This window comes from Camelus ferus, chromosome 3, assembly GCF_009834535.1.
Source record: "Camelus ferus isolate YT-003-E chromosome 3, BCGSAC_Cfer_1.0, whole genome shotgun sequence".
Taxonomy (NCBI): domain Eukaryota; kingdom Metazoa; phylum Chordata; class Mammalia; order Artiodactyla; family Camelidae; genus Camelus; species Camelus ferus.
Window position 1 is genome coordinate 39,984,579 of NC_045698.1, and position 20,213 is coordinate 40,004,791.

Here is a 20,213-nt window from a genome sequence, read left to right on the forward strand (position 1 = left end):
AATTGCTCCACTAACTCACATCATACCACTTGTCAAAACCAAGGACAAATATGAGAGAACAGCTCCACGAAGGAAGAGTTCAATAATGGTGAAAGATCCACCCTGGAGAATAAAGATCTCGAAAACCGACCACAACGGTCAGTTGTTAATGCACGAATTGAATAATGTACTTTCAAAACTGCTGTGTCTCAGATGAGTTTCGAATGAAATCTATTGAAATAGAGAGTAAAAAATAAAAAAATTAAAAAAAAAAGCAACGTAAGAACGGTAGGGAACAGAAATGACTTATAAAGAATATCCTTTTTACCTGCTTCAATTTTTTCTTCTTTTCTTTGCTGGAGAGTTTGGCATCTGTTACGACTTCCTCCAACAAGGCTGCTAGAGGTTCCTGAGAGCCGTAGGCTCTCTGGTATTCAAATTCCTCTGGGCTAATTTGACGGCAAAATGATGGAGCAGACGGAGTGATATCCATGTCAGCTCCCGGGTATTTTATCTGAGGCAAAGGGATTATTAGTGAAAGCGCATTTTCAAATAAATCCCTAAAATCAGTTCAGGTCAAGTAGAGCGTATCTCCTCGTAGGGATGCTATGACGTTCCTCAATTTGGGAAAAACTCTACATTGAAAAGTAAAAGTGCTTCAATAACTTCAGGTTAAAAAAAAATCACATAAAGCTGCAATTTTAAATATGAGTTTTTACCCTTTTAACCCAAGAGCCATTTCAATTAGCAAAAAACTTTGTACCCTCTTCTAATCAGAGCTAAAATTTACACATAAACTAAACATGTGGGCTAAAACAATTCAAAACACACAATATGAACTCTCTGGGTTCTTCTCACATCTGGAGGATCTGACCTTCCCTCCCTGGGGGATGGACCGAGGCACAAATTTAACTCATCTTGTTATGTGGAGAGAAGTACTTACTGAACCCATCTCTAAACTGGGTAATAATGTGAAACATGAGAAAACAAATGTGCAGATACTGCACAGGGCAAAAGGCAGACTGGAGAAATGGGAAGGAAAAAATACCGAGATCTGTAAATAAAAGCATCCATTAAAAATACTTAATTTCAGAGTCCAAGAGGTTCATCTTCTCAAAAACAGAGCACCTACTGTTCTTTTGCAGTGGATAAAATTCCTACTATTACATTCATGTCTTTGGTTTCAATGTTTTTTTTCCTGAATCCACAGTTAAAAATAAATATATTGCCAAGAAGGGTTATTAACATGAAGGAAATTCCATGCCTCAAGTTTACCAGATCAAGTAGAGACAACCTAAGAGAGACAGACCAGAACCATTAGGAAAAGGGGCATACACAGGACACTTCCTTTCTTATTTGAAGCAAGAAGTCTGAAAAAAGCAGAAAAGGGCCAGAATAAAGGGTGAGGCCCAGGTAAAATGTGACAGCTCGAAGCCTGGGACACAAGAAAAACACTAGATACCTATGATTAAAGGGCATAAGAGGAAGAGGGCTGCAGACAAGGTCAATAAAAGGTTGGTGTCGAAAACCAGGCTGACCTCACTGTTCATCTACGCCAGGGTCAGCCCTGAACCTGCCCCCAGACAATTCACTAGGACAGTCCAAGTAACACTTGGTTTTCAGAGAGGAGACACCCCAAATGTCATATACAGGAGGGAAGGGGTGCTGAGTGGCCTGTGTGACAGAATAGAGATCTAAAAGCTCTGAGCGCTAAAACAAAGAACTGTTTGGCAATTCTACCGAGTATGTACTTCTAAAAGAAAACGTAACCAGACAATGGGGTAGTTACTGATTTTACCAGGGCCCTTGCAGTTCCCCAGCACAGGATCAGTGACCCTGTAGTTGAATTAATCATCATCGCTCAGCCTTCTGCTCTTCAGCCGCCAGCGAAGGGCTCGTGGGGCTACGCTCCTGCTACATGCACACATAAACCCAGCAAGGATGTAGGGTGATGGAGTCATGGCCAGCACTTCCTTGCCAAGATTCAGTGAAGTATTTCTTTTCTTTTTTATGTTTTTATTTTTTAAGTTTGGCTTATAAAAATATCAGAGGAAGGTGGGAGAGTAAACCAAAACAGCAGTAAGATTATACTTCTCACTCATTAGTATGGCGAAGGTATGTATGTCAGTAGTAATACCAAAGGAGGCAAAAGTGTAAAGAAATGAACACTTTCTGATACGACTGATGGGAATGTAAATTAGGACAATCACTCTAAAGGGAAATCTGACAATATGCAATCAATGCTTGGCACACATTTGTGGTCTTTGATCATGCAATGCCACTCCTAAGAATTTATTCTTAGAAAATAATCACAGATCAACCAAAAAAAAACTGTAAAAAATATTTACTGTTATAATGCCTGCAAAATAATTTTAAAAAACAGATACAATCTAAACATCAACCAAAAAACCTATTTATATAAATTATGGTATATCCATATTATGAAATATTATGTTACCAATAATACTGATATTGTGGAATAATATAACAATGATGATGAGAATAACAACAGTGGCTACCAGATGAAGACTGACTACATGATAAACACTATTCTAAGCACTTAACATTCAATCCCCAAAATAGCCCTAGGAGGTAAGTATTAACTATTTTTAGCCCATTGTACAGATGAGAAAGGAAATGCTGGGGCAGGTGCTAAAGCAGAGAGACGTTACGTAACAGGCCAAGGTCACACAGCAATAAAGGGCATGTCAGAAATTCAAACACCATTTAGCTCCAGAATGCTCGTGGCCATTCTGTGTCAATCAAGAATATTTAATGATGTGGGAAAGTTTTCTTGTTGTGTTGTTAAGAAAAAGAAAGTTATAAAAGAGAAACAAAAGAAGAAGGGAAGGAAGGAAGGGAGGCAGGGAGGGAACGAGGGTGGGAGAGAGGAGGAGGCAGAGGGAAACAGAAAAACAGCTAAAAGACGATGACACCAACTGAACATTTGGTGTTACTCTGATATTTTCTGGTGTGTTATTTTCTATATTTTCCAAATTCCTTTAATGTATTAGGTTAATAATTATCAAAAATTAGGAAGAAAAAATTTATTTTCATTTGGAAATTGTACACTGAAAGCAGTTGTACAGTTATTTACTTTAATACTTTAGGAGGTAGTAGTTCATTGGTCCTTAATTGTGGAGCCTCAGAAAATGTGTGAGCCACTCAAAAAAAAAAAAAAAAGGGAAAAGAGGTCCAATCATTCAAAGGAGCCAAACAGAGCTTCTGCCTGCCTTTACCAAAAGTTTCTGCTCCCACTGCTCCCACTGCTCCCACAGGCTGACATACAAACACCACTTTGGGGCTCACATGATAGTAATGCATCACATTTCTTTTGCATCACTTTAATATAACAATAACAACAACATTCTAAGTGAAGTAAGCCAGAAAGAGAAAGAAAGTTACCATATGAGATCGCTCATATGTGAAATCTAAAAAAACAAACAAAGCATAAATAAAGAACAGAAATAGACTCATAGACACAGAATACAGACGTGTGGTTGCCAAGGGGGTGGGGGTGGGAAGAGATAGACTGGGATTTCAAAATTGTAGAATAGATAAAAAAGATTATACTGTATAGCACAGGGAAATATATACAAGATCTTATAGTAGCTCACAGAGAAAGGAATGTGACAATGAATATATATATGTTCATGTATAACTGAAAAATTGTGCTCTACACTGGAATTTGACACAACATTGTAAAATGATTATAAATCAATAAAAAAAAGTTAAGAAAAAACAATAACAACAACAATAAAAATAGCTACCTTTCAAAAAGCATCTGCCACATGCCAGATATTTATGCTAGCGGTTTTACAATGTAGTATTCTGCTCTTCACAACTCTTCACAGAATAGGTATGGCCCATTTTAACACTTAGAGAAACTAAAATCCAGAGGGGTTAAAGGACTTGCCCAGAGCCATACAACCAGGAAAGAGGGGAGCCAGGAGTTTGGCCCAGATCCTTACGGCTCTAAAGCCGTGCCCTACTACATCATGTTTTACAGTAATGCAGTCTGGCAAGGTAGTTAAGAGCACTAATTCTGGAGAATGACCACATCAGTCTGTATGCTGGCTCTGTGACCTTGACCAAATTACTCAAGTTCTCTGTGCCTCAGCCTTCTTACCCAAAAAATGTATCTAAGTCGCAGGGCTATTATGAATCAAAACATTACTGCATTTAAATCCTTTCCATCAGGAAGTATATGTAGATTCTGAACAATCAAAAGTCCGTAGTGTTAGCTGACACAACAAAACCTAGTGGCCATTCCATAAATTTTCAAAGATAATAATAAACTCATGTGGTTCTTACTATGTGCCAAGCCCTGTTGTAAGCACTTTGTACATATTAATTCACTTAATACTTGTAACAAAAAGTCCCAAGAAGGCTAGCAAACTGACAGGACTTTCTGCCAGCAATTGTATAGGACTGATAATATCTCTTCCTTTACCTGGACTCTTCGTAGATGGGCTACACGCTCCTCTATGGAGGTCTGCAAGGCCAAAGGGACTTTCAGAATCTCCTCGAAATTGTCCATCAGAAATGTCACCAGCCTAGCAGCTAATAAATCATCCAAGTCCACCTCACCCTTGGAACACAAGATGCAACGGGAAAATGTCTGAACCATCTTAAAAAAAAAAAAAAAAAAAAAGAGGGGGGGTGAATTTTTAAATAAACACACGTAAAGTTTTTTCCCTATTCTGAACTGACTGAAATCTAATTTGCAAAAAGCAAATGTGACTAGTCAGTGAGAAATGACCCACAGCACAGGGCGCACATCTTACCTGGCTCCTGACCACACCTGGTCATCTCAGATAGGCTGATTTTCTCATCAACCAGCATGAACAAAATGTGCGTGTCATCTCTCAGAGACTTAGCAGAGATGCTGTCTGAGAGGTTTTTAAAGGCACTCCCTGTTGTAGACGGTTTTAAATACATATTTAAACAAATTCTGAAAATTATTATCACCACCACAACTTCAATCATGCAGAACTTTTAAGTTCAAAGTACTTTATAGCCATTTAGTCTAACAATATCCTAAGTTCATTATTCTTTTTTTTTTGAAAAAAAAAAAATCTGCTAGTACAGTCTGCATGCTTCAACCATTATAGTTTTTCCTAGTTAACTACTGCTTTCTCTAGGATTTTTTATGTACATTTGACAATCATCTTTGAACCAAAAACCATGAGACACTACAAGAAGTGTACTAAGTGATGAAATATAAAAAATATTATAACAGTCGCCTCCATAGAGTTCATTTTAGCTACTCCATTCTTTTTTTTTCCACTCCATTCTTAATACTATCCTTTGAATGGACTTTTTTTTCCTTTTCCAATTGATTTTATTGATGATATCTTATTTCAAAACTTAAAAGCACTTAAATAAAATAAGTCAGGCAGAGAAAGACAAATACTATATGATATCACTTATATGTGGAATCTAAAAAATACAAGAAACTAGTGAATATAACAAAAAAGAAACAGTCTCACAAATATAGAGAACAAACTAGTAGCTATGAGCGGGGAAAGGAAAGGGGATGGGAAGTACCCCCATGATTAAGAGGTACAAACTATCACGTATCAAATAAGCTACAAGGATATATTGCACAGCACAGGGAATATAGCCCATGTTTATAGTAACTATAAATTAAGTATAACCTTTAAAAATTATGGATTACTATATTGTACACCTACAACTTACGTAGTATTGTATATCAACTATACTTCAATTTAAAAAAAAAACCCTGCAAGTATGATATCATGTAATTCTGTTTAATAAGACTTCATTTCATCAGCATACTGTAGATGATACTTTATCTTCACTCACATATACGTAGAGAGAAAGACACATAAACACATAAAGACTCTTTTCTGGAGACTTATGGATCCCAAGAGATCTGTGATTGCCTTGAAATTGTATGCACAACTTTATAAATGCATTCTTCTGGGGAACAGGTGCCAAGTTTTCTTCAGCTTTTCAAAAAGGTCCATTAGCCCCGCTACCTATCCACCCACCCAAAAAAAAGGTCAAGATCACTCTACCGGGCGCTGATTGGTCCTCTGATCTTACGCCACACCTCTAAAAGCGGCCAGTGGACTCTTAGGCATACACCGTGGTTCACCAGCATATGGAAAGGATGTACATCCCAATGAAATATCAGCTTTGCTCTAAGATTTTTTTTAGGAAAATTAAGAAATTTTGCAAGTAAGTAACATTAAACATAAACCCTATTTTAAAACACTTGCTGACATGACAAAGTAGAATTCAAAATCAGCCTAGATTTTTAAGCAAAATTGAGAATATATTCAGAAATATCCTCACTCATGGACCCTTAGATCGCACTCCGAGAAACAAAAGTTCTTTCTCTCCTTCCAAGTTGTCTGGTCCAACTCTATATTTCACTTTTTCCCTCTCTAATCCATGATATATACAGCATCTCTCCTACTGGTTATAGTCACCAAGTCTGGGCCATCCTTTTTGTCCTGGAGGAGAGAATGCTGTTTCTTGGGAGCCCAGTTTCCCTTTCTGCCCACACTTCCTTCTCTTTGCATGTACAGTGAGCAGGAAGCAGCAGATACCTCTACTCTCAGAGTCCACCCTGACTCACTCTTCACTTTTCACTATGTTCTTTAAGTCACTAAGTCCAAAAGCACAATACCAGTCTGGGTGGCTCTTTAAGTAAGCCTACCTTGTACCTTCCTCTGGTTGCCATGCTAGTAAACTTTACTCAAGTGAATTTTATCCCCAAAACTCAAGTCCTGTTAGGTGTTAGAAATCAACCTACCAGTGTTCGGGTGCCAACGCCATCACAGAGTGGTGGCATCTCCTTATTTAAGCAGATCCTTGCCATCATCCTCATCAACAGCTGTAACTTTCTCCTATTTTCAGGGGGCAGGAGGAGGCAGCAAATCTGAAATGCTTCAATGGCCATGTTCTCTTTCTGTAACAAACCTGATTTAGGAAAAAAAAAAAGGTTTTAATCTTTTAAAACCTATAGCCTACTTGACTGTATTATGTTCATATTTTTACAAAATATATACTTCTAAAATTATATAAAGCATGTTCATATGTTCAACCATACTGGGCCAACTGCTTATAGATCCACTGTCACTCACAAAGTGACAGGAAATACAAACCATCAACTAGGGATGGCAATTATATAAAAGAACTACAGCCATTTCCCCCTCCCTTACCCTTGACAGATATAAATAAATTTTCATAGCATTCTTTCCCAGTGAACCAAGAGCTGTCAGGTTAAGTCTAACTTAACCCTCAACACTCACAGTGTTAACAGGTCCAAGAGAGCAAGAGAACAAGAGCGTGAACACGAATGTGCCATCGCTGCCCTGAAGTCTCCCCTTTGTACTATTTCCTCAGGATGAGTAGGGGCACTGCCTTGCATGACCTCATAGTCACAACTCTCATGACTCTCTAAATAACAGGACTAATGCTCTGAAGAGTCATTTCACTTGCCAAATGGTGCTTCTTTCTAAATAACACCTGTCAAATAACTGTTCCTCTCACTTAAGCTATTTTTTTTTTTGGCTAAGTGTGCTGATTCAGTCATGTTACATGACCTGCCTCCCCACCCAGTATGACTTGGCTATTCTAATACTGTGCTCTCTTCGACTGTATTTGTCTCTGGGTACAACCATCTTCAAGCTTCCTAAATGGATGAAACTGCTTTCACCCATTTATTGGTCCATATCCAACCCTTTCAAGTTCCAACTAGTCTCTGACTTGGGGACAAAAATCATCTTTAACATTCAGTAAATATTTAGTGGCATGTATGATATGCCAGGAGCAATGCTAGATCTTGGAAATATAAAAATACATAATTCACACAGGAAGATTTTATATACTGCAAATCTTGATTTTGGCAAGCATATACTTTTTATTTCTTGCTCTGGTGCCTGGAACACTACAGACGCTAAATAAATGTCACGAGTGACTGAAAAGACTTAGATCCGTAATATCACTATTTTGTTTGCTTATGAATCAAATGAGATTTTGAAAATCCTGTCCCCCACCCCAACTTGGAAGTCTGAACAACATTACCAAGTGCCTTCTTGGCCCATTACTATATATTAAACAATTCTATCTGTTCACATTTAATCACTTTGACTATCCTATAGAGTAGGAAATACTGCTCCATTTTATAGACAAAGAAACCAAAGCCCAAAGTAGTTAAAAGACTTTGACTTTTCTTTTAGCTGAGATTCAAACCTATGAATCCATTACATACATAATTAACAACACATAATTAGCAATCCTCTCTCAATAAAACCTACTTGGTTTTAATTTGGTATTAAAAGTAAGTGGTCAGTAATTATTAATTATCAATTAAAAGATTACACTCTCTACTTAATACCATACTCTGTATACGTATTAACACTCATAGGCATACTTTTCTTGGCTACAATATGTGTTCTAGATGAAAACCATTTTAATTTTGGATTTTGTTTAGGAAGTTCATCCATCAGCCACCTATCATCATTGTATTATATCTTAAGTAACCCTTTGGCAAAATGTCCAGGAATCCAAAAAAACTCTTAAAAATCTAGTGACCATTAAATAAATATATATTTTTAAAGAGATTGAACGTAGGATATAAACTAATAGCATTTTTCAACTACATCAAGGCTGCAATTTGAAGTCATAAAACTATTAATTGGTAGAAAACTTAGAAAATTTGCAAGTGAATATAAATCATTCTGTTTTCATGTTTTTGAACGTTTAAAGAGGCAATAGTATAAAAAGTCACAATGCTAGAATTCCGTTGGTATTAGAACCACAGATGCTGCAGACAAGTGGGGAAATCAGGCCATAAGGATACTTAACTGTGCTCCAGCTTATCACATCATTAAACATCCCAAATAAAACTAGAAGAGATTGCAAGTAAAATAGAAGCTATGTTTGCAGGAAATAGAGATTTGCAGCACTTCCGTGCTATTAATCTTGATGGGAGCAGACTGATTTCTACCACTTGTAAAAGCACGTGGATTTCACAAAATATTTTAGAATCTGAGTAGAAGATCTTCCACTATAGCAGCAGAAGAGAATTTTAAGCTTGATAGTGGTTTTGGAGCTTATTTTTCCTTCTTTAGAATTTAAAACTAATAATAGCAGCTAACACTTATAACAATAAACCTAATGTATAATGATTATGAAAGTAGCTAACATTAGCGGGGAGGGTATAGCTCAGTGGTAGAATGCATGCTTAGCCTGCACGAGGCCCTGGGCTTAGCATACACAAGGTCCTGGGTTCAATCTCCAGTTCCTCCATGAAGGAAAGGTAGGAAGGAAGGAAGGAAGGAAGGAAGGAAGGAAGGAAGGAAGGAAGGAAGGAAGGAAGGAAGGAAGAAAAAGGTATTTTTATCTAAATAAATAAATAAACCTAATAATGCCCCCCCTAAAAAAGGGAAAAAACAGCTAACACTTATTAAGCATTTTGTTATGTATCTAATAGTGGGTTAAGCAGTAATGGTATCTCATTTAACCTTTACAAGAATCTCTACGAAATAGACAAAACTATCATTCCCATTTACAAATAAAGAAAAGTGAAGCTTAAAGAGATTGTATCCTTTGCCGAAATCACACAGCTAGTCAGTGGCAGAGTGGCATTTGAGCCCACCCAGTCTAGGGCGTGTACTCCCTAAATACCATGCTATATTATCAAGTGGACAATTATTTCCTAAGGATGAATTCATAGAAGTAGAAATGTTGGCTCCAAGAGTATGCCCAAACACTCAACAAGCAGACAGTCAAATAAAATATCATTCTGCATTCTTCAACTTGAGGCAAGGATTAGAGAGTAAAAAGAACAGAGAATTTCTCAATGTAGCTAAATTTGAAACTAGGTCTTTTACATCGACAAGGGCACACAAAACCATTTTTCTGAGAGTTCGAAATGAAAGCCAGGTTTCAAAATGAAAACTATTGCCAGTTTCCTTGTTATAAAAACAGAATAGATAAATAATATTATACTGTATAGCACAGGGAAATATATACAAGATCTTGTGGTAACTCACAGCGAAAAAAAAAGTGTGACAATGAATATATGTATGTTCATGTATAACTGAAAAATTGTGCTCTACACTGGAATTCGACACAACATTGTAAAATGACTATAACTCAATAAAAAAAAGTTAAAAAAAGAACAAAACAGAACATAGATTATCCCTGAAGAAACTCTCAAAACACTTTAAAATGCTAATTCCAAGACAATTAGGAATGAAAAACTAAATATAACTCTATAAAATATGAACCAAAGGTAAAAGGTATTTTTACCTAAATGCAAAGGACAAATCATGTGATTTTAAATTATATGTAAAGGATAAACCATGTGTAATATAAGCATCTTTCCCAATTACCTATTATCACTAGTAATATTTGAGCAATATTATACTTTCTGAGAAGACTTCACATTCATTAAATCCTCACAATCATCTCACTATGTAGGTAGGTAGAGATGAAATTTAGAGCAGGTTTTTTTTTTTAATTTTTACTACAACTAAAATTCAGAAATATATTTTTATCACAATAATACATATGAATTTACATAGGCATTGAAAACAAATAGTTCATAAAAATATCTACTGATTATTTATAATGCACTCTGATATTTTGTACAGTATTCTGTGGGTTTGTTTGTTTGTTTAACGCTGTTTAACTACACAGAATTCACATCCAACACATACTTTCTGAAACAATGGCTTGGGGACCAATAAATTGGAACCGAGGCTCTCATATATTGAACATCCAAGAATATACAGCCAGAAATCAGGCAGATGTGCTAGTCTTGAGTTTAGGAGACAGAGTTGAGGTGAAGATAAGAACTGAAAATCGTCAACAAGTGGGTGACCCATGGAATGGTATGGATGTGATCAAAGAGAAGATCTGCTACATCTATAACGCTAAGTCCTTGGCATCCAGTCCCAAGGATGTTATTTTTCAATCTGTTCAAATGTCATAGCAGGACTCATTTTTAGTTCTGCCTTTGAATCTTGAAGTGCTAATAGATAGCTTTCCTCAGTTCAAATACATGTAAGAATACTTGAACTTCTCAAAACAGTTTAATTTGAGCTGTTTCTATTTCCTAGCTTTTTCATTGCTGACCATTGCCTGATCTTTTTTCCCCCCTTTATTAAAAGCTTAGTGACAATAGCACACTACAGGATTCAGGAAAAAATGATTCCGAGAGAATTTAGCTTTCAAAGACACATGACAGTCTACAGTTGAACTCCAGAAACATCTTCAACAAGTACTTGTAGATTCTTCAAGACCAAAAAGTATTACTGATTTTAAAGAGCTTCTTGGTTATCTTTAAGATTCTATGTTAAGAACTTCTGAAGGACATCAGCAGCATTCTAGCCTTATTTTATAACCATAGAGATTCAATGTTTTAACTATTTTATATTTTGGATTCATTTCATTTTGCTAAACAAAAGCTAAAAGGGTAACTTTTTCATCTTTCATCATTTCTACAATCTCTACATCATAAAAGTACTGAATTGTCCTCATCTCGAGAAAATGACAAGGACCTTCTGTGGCTTCAGAGATAACCTGCTTCTTGCATTTCAGATAATATAATAGTGCTTATCCTAATTAGAGAGTATAAAGCTCTATCGCAAACAGTGTTACATAAAAAAACTTCCTACCATTTGAGAGAAAAACTGGCTAGATAGCAACAAATGACTATCCTATTTCAACTTACACACTGTTTCCATTTTTTGTACTTTTCAAAACAAAACAAAAAAGCTAGGAAAGAAGTGTTACCCATTGCTTTCAGTTTCATGTTTTCATATCCATAATTATGACAGGCTTTACTGCCATTTATCAATGAGAAAACAGGCCCAGAAGGGCAAAGCAATTTATCAGAGTGGGTACAACTAAGTCAACAAACCAAGTTACCTGAGCTTGGTGATGTTTCCATCGGTGAAATAATAAGATAATGAAAAGATAATAAACTATCTACCAAATTATTTAAGCAATTCATCTATGAGACTTTTTTTTTTTCACTCAGGGAAACATTTCGTCATTTAGCTGGATCAAGGAAGAATAAGTGAATAAATAACCTAATACTCAAACCCAACTGTTTCTTAAGAAAATAATAAATAAAATAAAAATCAATGGAAATGTGTAATGTTGTATACTTTAGACGTTAGGTGACACTATGGCCATAATGACCACAGGTTCTTCAGTGTTTTGTGTGACATCTACTTTTGTCACCCCCTTCCCATTCTCCAAAGGTGACATCAGATTTCTATTTTCAGATCGTTAGGAACACAAATATTCATTTCTGCGAAGTAGATCTGATCCTTCTACTAATGTATACAATGTGAACAATAAGCTGTTCCTTGTGGGAGCTTCAAAATGGAAGTGAAATATGAAGACATTTGAGAGGGCCTGGAGTTCCCAGAAAGGCCAATGGGACCATGTCTGTTCAATCAGAGAATAAGAGACTCAAGAAGGGTTCACTGTAGTTTTCAAACAACCAAGGAATAAAAAATATATATCACAGTTTCATTTTCACTGAGAAGAGGTATAAAAAGGAAAAGGTTTATACTAAGCCAAAAGAAATCAATTGGTAAGAACTCCTTGCCTAAAGAGAGACACCGTAAGTGGGACCACTTCTCCGGAGGCTTTTAAGGAAAGGTAAACAAGCTGCCTTTGTGAATCGCTTAAAGGCAGATATAGATTCACCCATGCACAAGAAGATGGCCTTTCCTACATGAAGAGTCCCAAACTGCTATAGCATTTTTATGAGTTCTTTTGCTTTTATGCTTAGAAAGTCCTTCAACCACCCTGACATCAGATAAATATCAACTATTTTTTATTTGCACTTTTTAAATGTAATTCTCTAATCCACCTGGAATTTATCCTGCTTAACAGTATGAGAAAGGGCTTACATTTTTTCCCAAGTTTTGTCAGTTATCCTAGTGATTACTAGCACACTTATAAATACCTTATGCATTTAGTTATAGCCGGGAATACCTAGACATTTCCCCAAGCTTCCATCTTTAAGAAGTATATAGCTCTACTTTATTCCAACAATTTTGACATGACAGTAGTCAGTACATTTAGAGGTGATTCCCTATCCTTACCTTGGCCCATCTGTATCTTTAAAAGCTCAGGCCATAAGCCCTGGGCCCTGAGAGCAGAGAGCACCACAAGCAAGAACTGTGGACTAATGGGGGCAAGAGCCCTCTGTCTGGTCAAGTGCACCAACTAGGCAGCCTCTGAAATAAAGAACTGTTTTCCCCCAAGAGCTGCCATGGGATAAAGGACCCTGAGAAAGCCTGCAGCACAGGAGGGCAGAGAGGTAACAAGGCAAAGATGCACACAGCCCCGGAGGATCTCTTCTCATTGTACAAAAGATCCCAAGAATGGAAAACCTAACCTTACGGATATTTCTAGGTTAAAAAACCCAGGAGGAGCTCTCAACCTATTGACTTAGATGATCCAGTGTATAACGAGTCTAGTGACTTGCAAGGGTGTTTTCTAAACATCTAGGAGAAAGGGAACAGCAAAGAGCAGCTGTGTCAGTCTCCCAGCCCATTAGCACATAAACCAGGAGCCGCAAGCCCACTTCCTATAGGAGCAGGTAAGTGGAGTAAGTGAGCAAAGGGGGCCGAGTGAAGCTGGCATCAGTGTCTGGGAACAACGGGGCGAACTGGAGACCAGGCAGCTTGGAGTTCACGTCCCTGAAGCACTGGCTCCTTCAAGTGGAGGCACTTATTACACAGCCACAGCACTGGAAACTCAAGCCCAGAACTGCCACATTTTCTAATTTTTAAAGAAGCCAAAACTATAAATTCTTATGTGAACTTCCTGCTTCTTAAAGTCTGACAATTAAATTTTCTTTTTAAAGCACACAAGTTAAACCAGGTGTATCTATGAGCCACATTTGGCCCACAGATCACCAGTCCAGGATCTCAGATTCCAACATTATAAATCAACACACAAGCCACCCAAATTTCCAGAACACTCTTCCCTGCTGCCACGCCCTTTTGTGCTTATCTGCCTCCTCGTTTCCTCACTATGCCCACCTACCACAAGCTACGCGGCTCAATGGATTCCAGGGTGCGTGTGTGAAGTGTGAGGAAGAGATGCTACACTATCTCCTTCTCTGCATTCCAGAATCAGCCAGACTCTGATCCAAACACAAGGAACTGCCGTTTTGGAAATAAAGATTCATTACTATGGGCAGTTACGCTGCTAGGTCAGACTGCTGAGCCGAAGTAAACCATTTCTTAAACTGTAAATAGAGAATACGTCTTAAACCTCCAAAAATGTCTTTCTTTCATTTTTTTTCTTCAAGAACTCTTTGATACCCTGTTTCCTGTATCAGTGACTAACTGCTCTCAGGGTCACAGCTTTGGCATCGAGCCAGCAATATTTCATGCTAGAAGCAAAGGAATAACCCTCAAAAGAAATTCATTAACTAAATTGAAAATCATTTCCATTCAAATTGTTACAGAGTTACCTTCCACACAAAGCAGACCGATGACCTTCTGTGAAGTGCTTTATCTAAGGTTATCCTATTCCAATCAAAGTTGTCAAAAGGTTTAAGGAATGAGTCAATCTCCTCCTGGGATTCAACCCACACATCTAGTTTCCACATACCTAGGTATGATACCCTTTCCCACAGATTCTAACAGGGCTTCAATATTAGATAATCTTTTTCATTCATATAAATAAATTATAGCCTTCCATAATCTAGAATAATTTCTTCTTTCTTCTTTCTTTACATAAAGATCTAAAAACTATGGTTTTTCCATACAGGGTGTGTCAAATACATTCACTTGAGAAGGACTGGATCAGGGAAGGTTAATATATGCCATCATCTACGCACATTTGTCTATTATTGCTGATACCTATGTGCAATAAATTCTCCATTCTATCCATCATTTTCCACCTTAAACCTTTTACAGATAATAATCTAGAGGGTGGCTGACTCTAACATCAACTTGGAAATAGCCAGCTTTAATTCCTAGCTGAGATCAAAATGAACAATTAGGCCAGAACAGACAAGTGACATTACAAATATAATTGATTCAAGTTGGAATTTGGATTTTGGGGTTTTTTTTTAAGTTCTAAGTTCTTTTGTTTCCAAATCAGATCATTTTACCATAAAACATGAAAATGAAAAATGAGAAGAATGTCTAAGAAATGGTTTTTAATTCTGTCTTTAGAATTCTTCTTTTACCAGTGGCATAATGGCATTAAGCAGCTATAATGAGAACCTACTCAACTAGTCCTCATGCACATTACACAACAGCAAGTCCTCATCATTAGGCAGGATGCTCCCAAGTACATAAGCCCCCAGTCCTCCCTGGCGGAAAACAAAATACCAAGCAGACCCAGTGGTCTCAAAACACAGTAACAGGCTTTCATCTGCTCCCGACACCGGTCTCTCTGAAAACAAACGCACTCTTATGCACAGGATTTATAATTGTTCTATTTTGCTTCTTATTATCAGAAACCCTATGAAATCTTAAAAACGTAAGGATGTGCTAAGAGAGCAGGTACCTTCCTCACATATTGCTGATACTTGATTTTGTTAGAAGAAAATAAGAAAGGAGATGGGGAAGAGGAGGGAAAGAAATGAAGAGATGGGAAGGCAAGGACTGCTGGACCCCACAATACTCAAAACCAAGAGTATACTAATTCCTAGAAACTTACATAACAGAGCCTGAAACCCACACAGTGATCTGGTCACTAAAGCAAACCTTTTGACAAGAAAACAATAACACTTAACGGATCAGTCACGACAGCAACAGTAGAATCTGATTTCCAGGAAGAAAGGGACAATATCAGAAAGACCTATAGCAATAATCTTGATTTTTTTTCCCCCTTTTTACCATGTTTCTTTGACAGTGTAAATTATGCAGTAGAAGTCTGTGAGAAACAGCAAAAAGTTTTAGACAACAATAGTTACAATATTTATTTTACATGTCACAAATAACAGACAGTCCTACAAAAACGTGTTCCTTTTATAAAAAGAAATTAGACTTCTAAATGAAAATACATCTCTCACACTTGACTCTTCATGAAGTCATAGCCACAGTAGTAGATTTACTCATAAACAGTAATTGTCAAATTTACATTCTTCTCTACCGATGAAGTTATACTTTTTGGAACAAAAATGACATAGAACATACTTCTTTCTTAAGAAATAAAAATTATTGGTCTGTATTGGAGTTTCATAACAGGAGTTTAGCCATTTTCTTTCCCTCCTTCACACACCAGGACTCCAACGAGGCAAGCAACCCATCAGTTTTTATTTCAAAAACACTATGGAAGTTAGGCTAATGGAAGTCTCAAGATGGTGAAAAATGAAAAGATTCAATATCAATACTGAAGGTACGCACTCGTTATATTCCAACCTACCTAATACACTGACAAAGGCATCGAAAAGGTGAAACGTAAGCAGAGGCTCTTTCAAGTGACCGTAGTAATCTGCTATTGTTTTAAAGACATCTTTTTCAAATCCTAAGTACATAGGCTGCCTCAAATCCGAACAATTAGGCCCTGTTAAAAAAGAGAGAGAAACATTAATAAGACAATTACCTCTAGGTATTAGTCTCTGTGCACATGTGTGGTATACACAGAGTCAAGATCAGAAAAGTTTTCATGGGGAAAATGGACATACATTTTGCTTACACAGATATGCTTTATGTCTAAACTGAAATCTATTACAAAACAATGAGGAAAATCACTGGCTTACTTCCATTTCCCTCTTTCTTTTATGTCCTTCTGAAAGGCATTATTATTAAGTGTAAACCATGATGATTTTCTTTAAAATACTCAGTATTTTCCTAGTCTTGACACAGTCAACCAATATAATTAAATTACATAAGTAATAGATAAGCTATAAAACAAATTTTAAAGATTGTCATTATTTCATCATTACTATATTATAAAATCCTAGAATCAGAGTTGAGCACAATAATCACCTTCGGCCTCTAAACTATTTCAGACTCATAAGAATGTATACTTTTTCCTAAAGATATTCTGAAAATTTTACATTGTTGTCTTATAATTCATTCTGTTTAAAAACTCTCCATTTGATCCCCAACCATCAAAAGATAGTTTATCTCCAAAAAAAAAGAAAAGAAAAAAGGGGGGAAAAAAGCTACTTAAACAGAGACTATGGGAAACTGGATAAGATGATCTCTAAGTTCCTATTCAATTCTTTGATCTATGATTCTAGGTTTCATTGAGTCAACAGTGCTTTTGAGTGAAGAGTGGCATTTAATAAATTTTTATTAAACAGAATGATAATCTAAAATAACACTAAAGCAAAAATAAACTGATGCTTCTGCTAAAAAAAAAAAAGTTAAAAAAAAAAAAAGGATAGTGTATCAAGCAGAGTTATATTGCAAAGTAACTCTAAGAAGCCTGGAAAAACCAAGGAACCAAAAAAGCCCAGAAAAAGTAAGGAAAAGGTCCATTTGTATCTGGGACCAAAGAGAAACAAGATACACTTAGCCCTCTGCAGAGCTGGCAGCCAACATCCCCAACAATCCAGACACAGACCACAGGATCCACAATACCAATGGGGAGACGACCTGGAGCTGCCAGTGCCAGAGGGAACTGGCGAGTGGCCCCCTGAGGAACTCAGAGCCAGCCCCGCCTCCTTCCATCACAGCATGGAAGGAAAACGGTACAACCATATTGGCCAGTTCTGGGCCCGCAGCGCACAGGACCAGCAACTGTACCCGAACAGATCTCCACCCTCGGGAGAGCAAATGAAGCAGGAGGGAAAACCTAAAGGAAATTTTCCCTGCATAATCACTGTAACTAAAGAGAAAGGATCCAACAAAGAACAGTTAAGCATTCTGGGCCTGCAAATTTCCAAGCCACTGGGATGCTGTGAAATGGCTTTTTGTTGATCTCCTTAAAAATTCTCTGACCTTTTAATGTTCTATATACTTCTTATAAAATAACTTAACTTGATTGACTAAAATAATGAAATTTATGAAACATCTTGTGTGGTACCTTGTTAACCTAACTGCAAACATTTTTACTCACTTCCTCCTCTGAAATACCCCAAACTTAGTCAGTGGAAATAATTAGTTTACTATGTCTCAGTAAGCAATACACATAGCCTTGGATTACTCCATCCAAGGATAAGTATGCAGTTCATTCTAAGCAGTCAGACCCCTTTGTGAACATTTCATCACTCTTCTTAAAAATATGCAAAAACAAAAAAAGGTTTCACTAAAAATGCCAGTGGATAGAGAGCCCTATGAGAGGAGGCCATATTTCTAAGATCTTTTGTTTCTCAATCATCTTGAATTTCAGGAATTTTTCTATTGAAATGTAGTTGATTTACAATGTTATTTTCAGGTGTACAGCAAAGTGATTCAGTTATACATATACATACACGTATTTTTGTCTTTTCAGATTCTTTTCCATTATATGTTATTATAAGAAATTGAATATAGCTCCCTGTGCTATACAGTAGATCCTTGTTTATCTATTTTATATGTAGTACTGTGTGTCTATTCATCCCAGCCCCTAATTTATCCCTCCCTGCCCTTTCACCTTTGGTAATCATAGTTTGTTCTCTATGTCTGTGAGTCTGGGGTTTGTAAACAGAATTCATATTTTTTATATTAGATTCCATATATAAGTGATATCATATGATATTTGTCTTTCTCTGTCTGACTTAGTTTTTTAATATGATAATCTCTAGGTCCATCCCAGAATATTTTTTAAATCTAGTTTTTATAAATGGTATTCCTGAAAAATTCTAGAAAAGAACTATTTGCATCCATTCTTTATTGGATTTTTTCACAAAGAAGAAAAAAACACCGGTTTGGTATTTATTTAGCATCAGTCCCTCATTCTGTGGCCAACTCTGAGGCTGGCCATCAATGAAAGTACCCAGGCCTGTGGTCTGCAATAAATGCAGATGGGCCCAAAGGAAAGAGACGAGCAGTAAACGAATACAAATAGCAGCAAGAGGCCTTCAAAATCTCATATAATCAGCCTATCCTTTCTGTTTCATACTGGACAACTGTAATGAAACCTAGACGCATTAAGGATAAGGAAGATAAGGAACAGGCCATGACTTTGACAGATCCAAAGTAAATCTGGGGGGTCCAATGACAATCTGGAAAAATTAATTTTATAAAACTATTCAAAAGGCTGACCTTGCCCTGTGGCCACCTTTTTTTCTTTGACATATAAACAAGCATCTCTGTGGGTGTGTCAATCATCTGGACAGCACTGCACTTGATACATGGGAGATGGGTACCTGTTCCCAAGGACTTTCACCTAACGTACACCACCTCATACATGGACAACATTACTAAGTCAGTCCTCACATCTTCCCTCTCTATTGCTTAGCAATTCCAGTTATTCTAACCTTTCTGCAGAAGTTTTGTGGCATTATGTATACATCTTGTGTGAGGGAAAATTATATTCTTCATTACATTTTGATCACCATTAAAATTCATCATCATAACCACACCTTAATATATATTTAACAACATATTATAGCCTAGATTTGTTATACTGGCTTCCTCCACTCATTCCCAGCTAATCAACTTCCAAATCCTTGGTTTTCCAAAAATTCATAACTGGGTCATTTATACTTTCTATTTTGTCATTGACAACTCTGGCCAAAGATATAATTTAAATTAATTTACTTCAAATGATTGATCAAGAATAAAAAGCACTCCCCTGACCTAAAACCATAGGACTCTACATCTCAGTGGTTCCAAAATATTAACCCAAAACCAATGAAAATCTTAATAATTAAACACAGAGAACTTTGGGCTTCACACATCCTAATACTGCTATTGTATTCAGGATGACAGTATGTAATCATTTTCTATATATTACCACTGAGACCACCCACAGTGAGCTGAACAGTTATTTTAGCTTCATTCTATAGTCAGACAAAACTATCAGTTAAATTAATAATTCATAGCCTACTAATTCAAGGGTTTATACACCTATATCTGCACATGCTAGTCTTACCCAAAAAGGAAGAAAGAAACTACCTCTCTGTGGTGACCTTTGAGATTCAAAAGACCCCACAGACCAAATATCACCATTATCAGAATAACTAGAATTCTTCTCCTTAAACCCACTTGTTTGGGTTAAGCCATTAACCATTAGAATCCCTTCTTTAGGTTAAACCTTCTGAAAACCTCAGAAAAATGGTAATGCTAATAAGGTACCATAATAACTCATTTTTTCACTGTGTCTAT

At 36.7% G+C, this 20,213-nt stretch overlaps 1 protein-coding gene across 2 annotated transcripts in view; it reads right to left on the reverse strand.

Annotated features, from left to right (window-relative positions):
* Window positions 1–20,213, reverse strand: part of DEPDC1B (DEP domain containing 1B) — an 80,822-nt gene that overhangs the window by 15,932 nt on the left and 44,677 nt on the right. For both annotated transcript variants that reach the window (XR_004317031.1, XM_014562761.2), the window contains exons 7-10: window positions 16,378–16,518; window positions 6,767–6,933; window positions 4,433–4,609; window positions 308–493 (exon numbers count right to left, since the gene is read on the reverse strand). Coding sequence is in view for 1 of the 2 variants with exons in the window: in XM_014562761.2 (XP_014418247.2) it covers window positions 308–493; window positions 4,433–4,609; window positions 6,767–6,933; window positions 16,378–16,518 (671 nt within the window). In the remaining variant the exon portion in view is untranslated. The remainder of the gene's footprint in view (window positions 1–307; window positions 494–4,432; window positions 4,610–6,766; window positions 6,934–16,377; window positions 16,519–20,213) is intronic.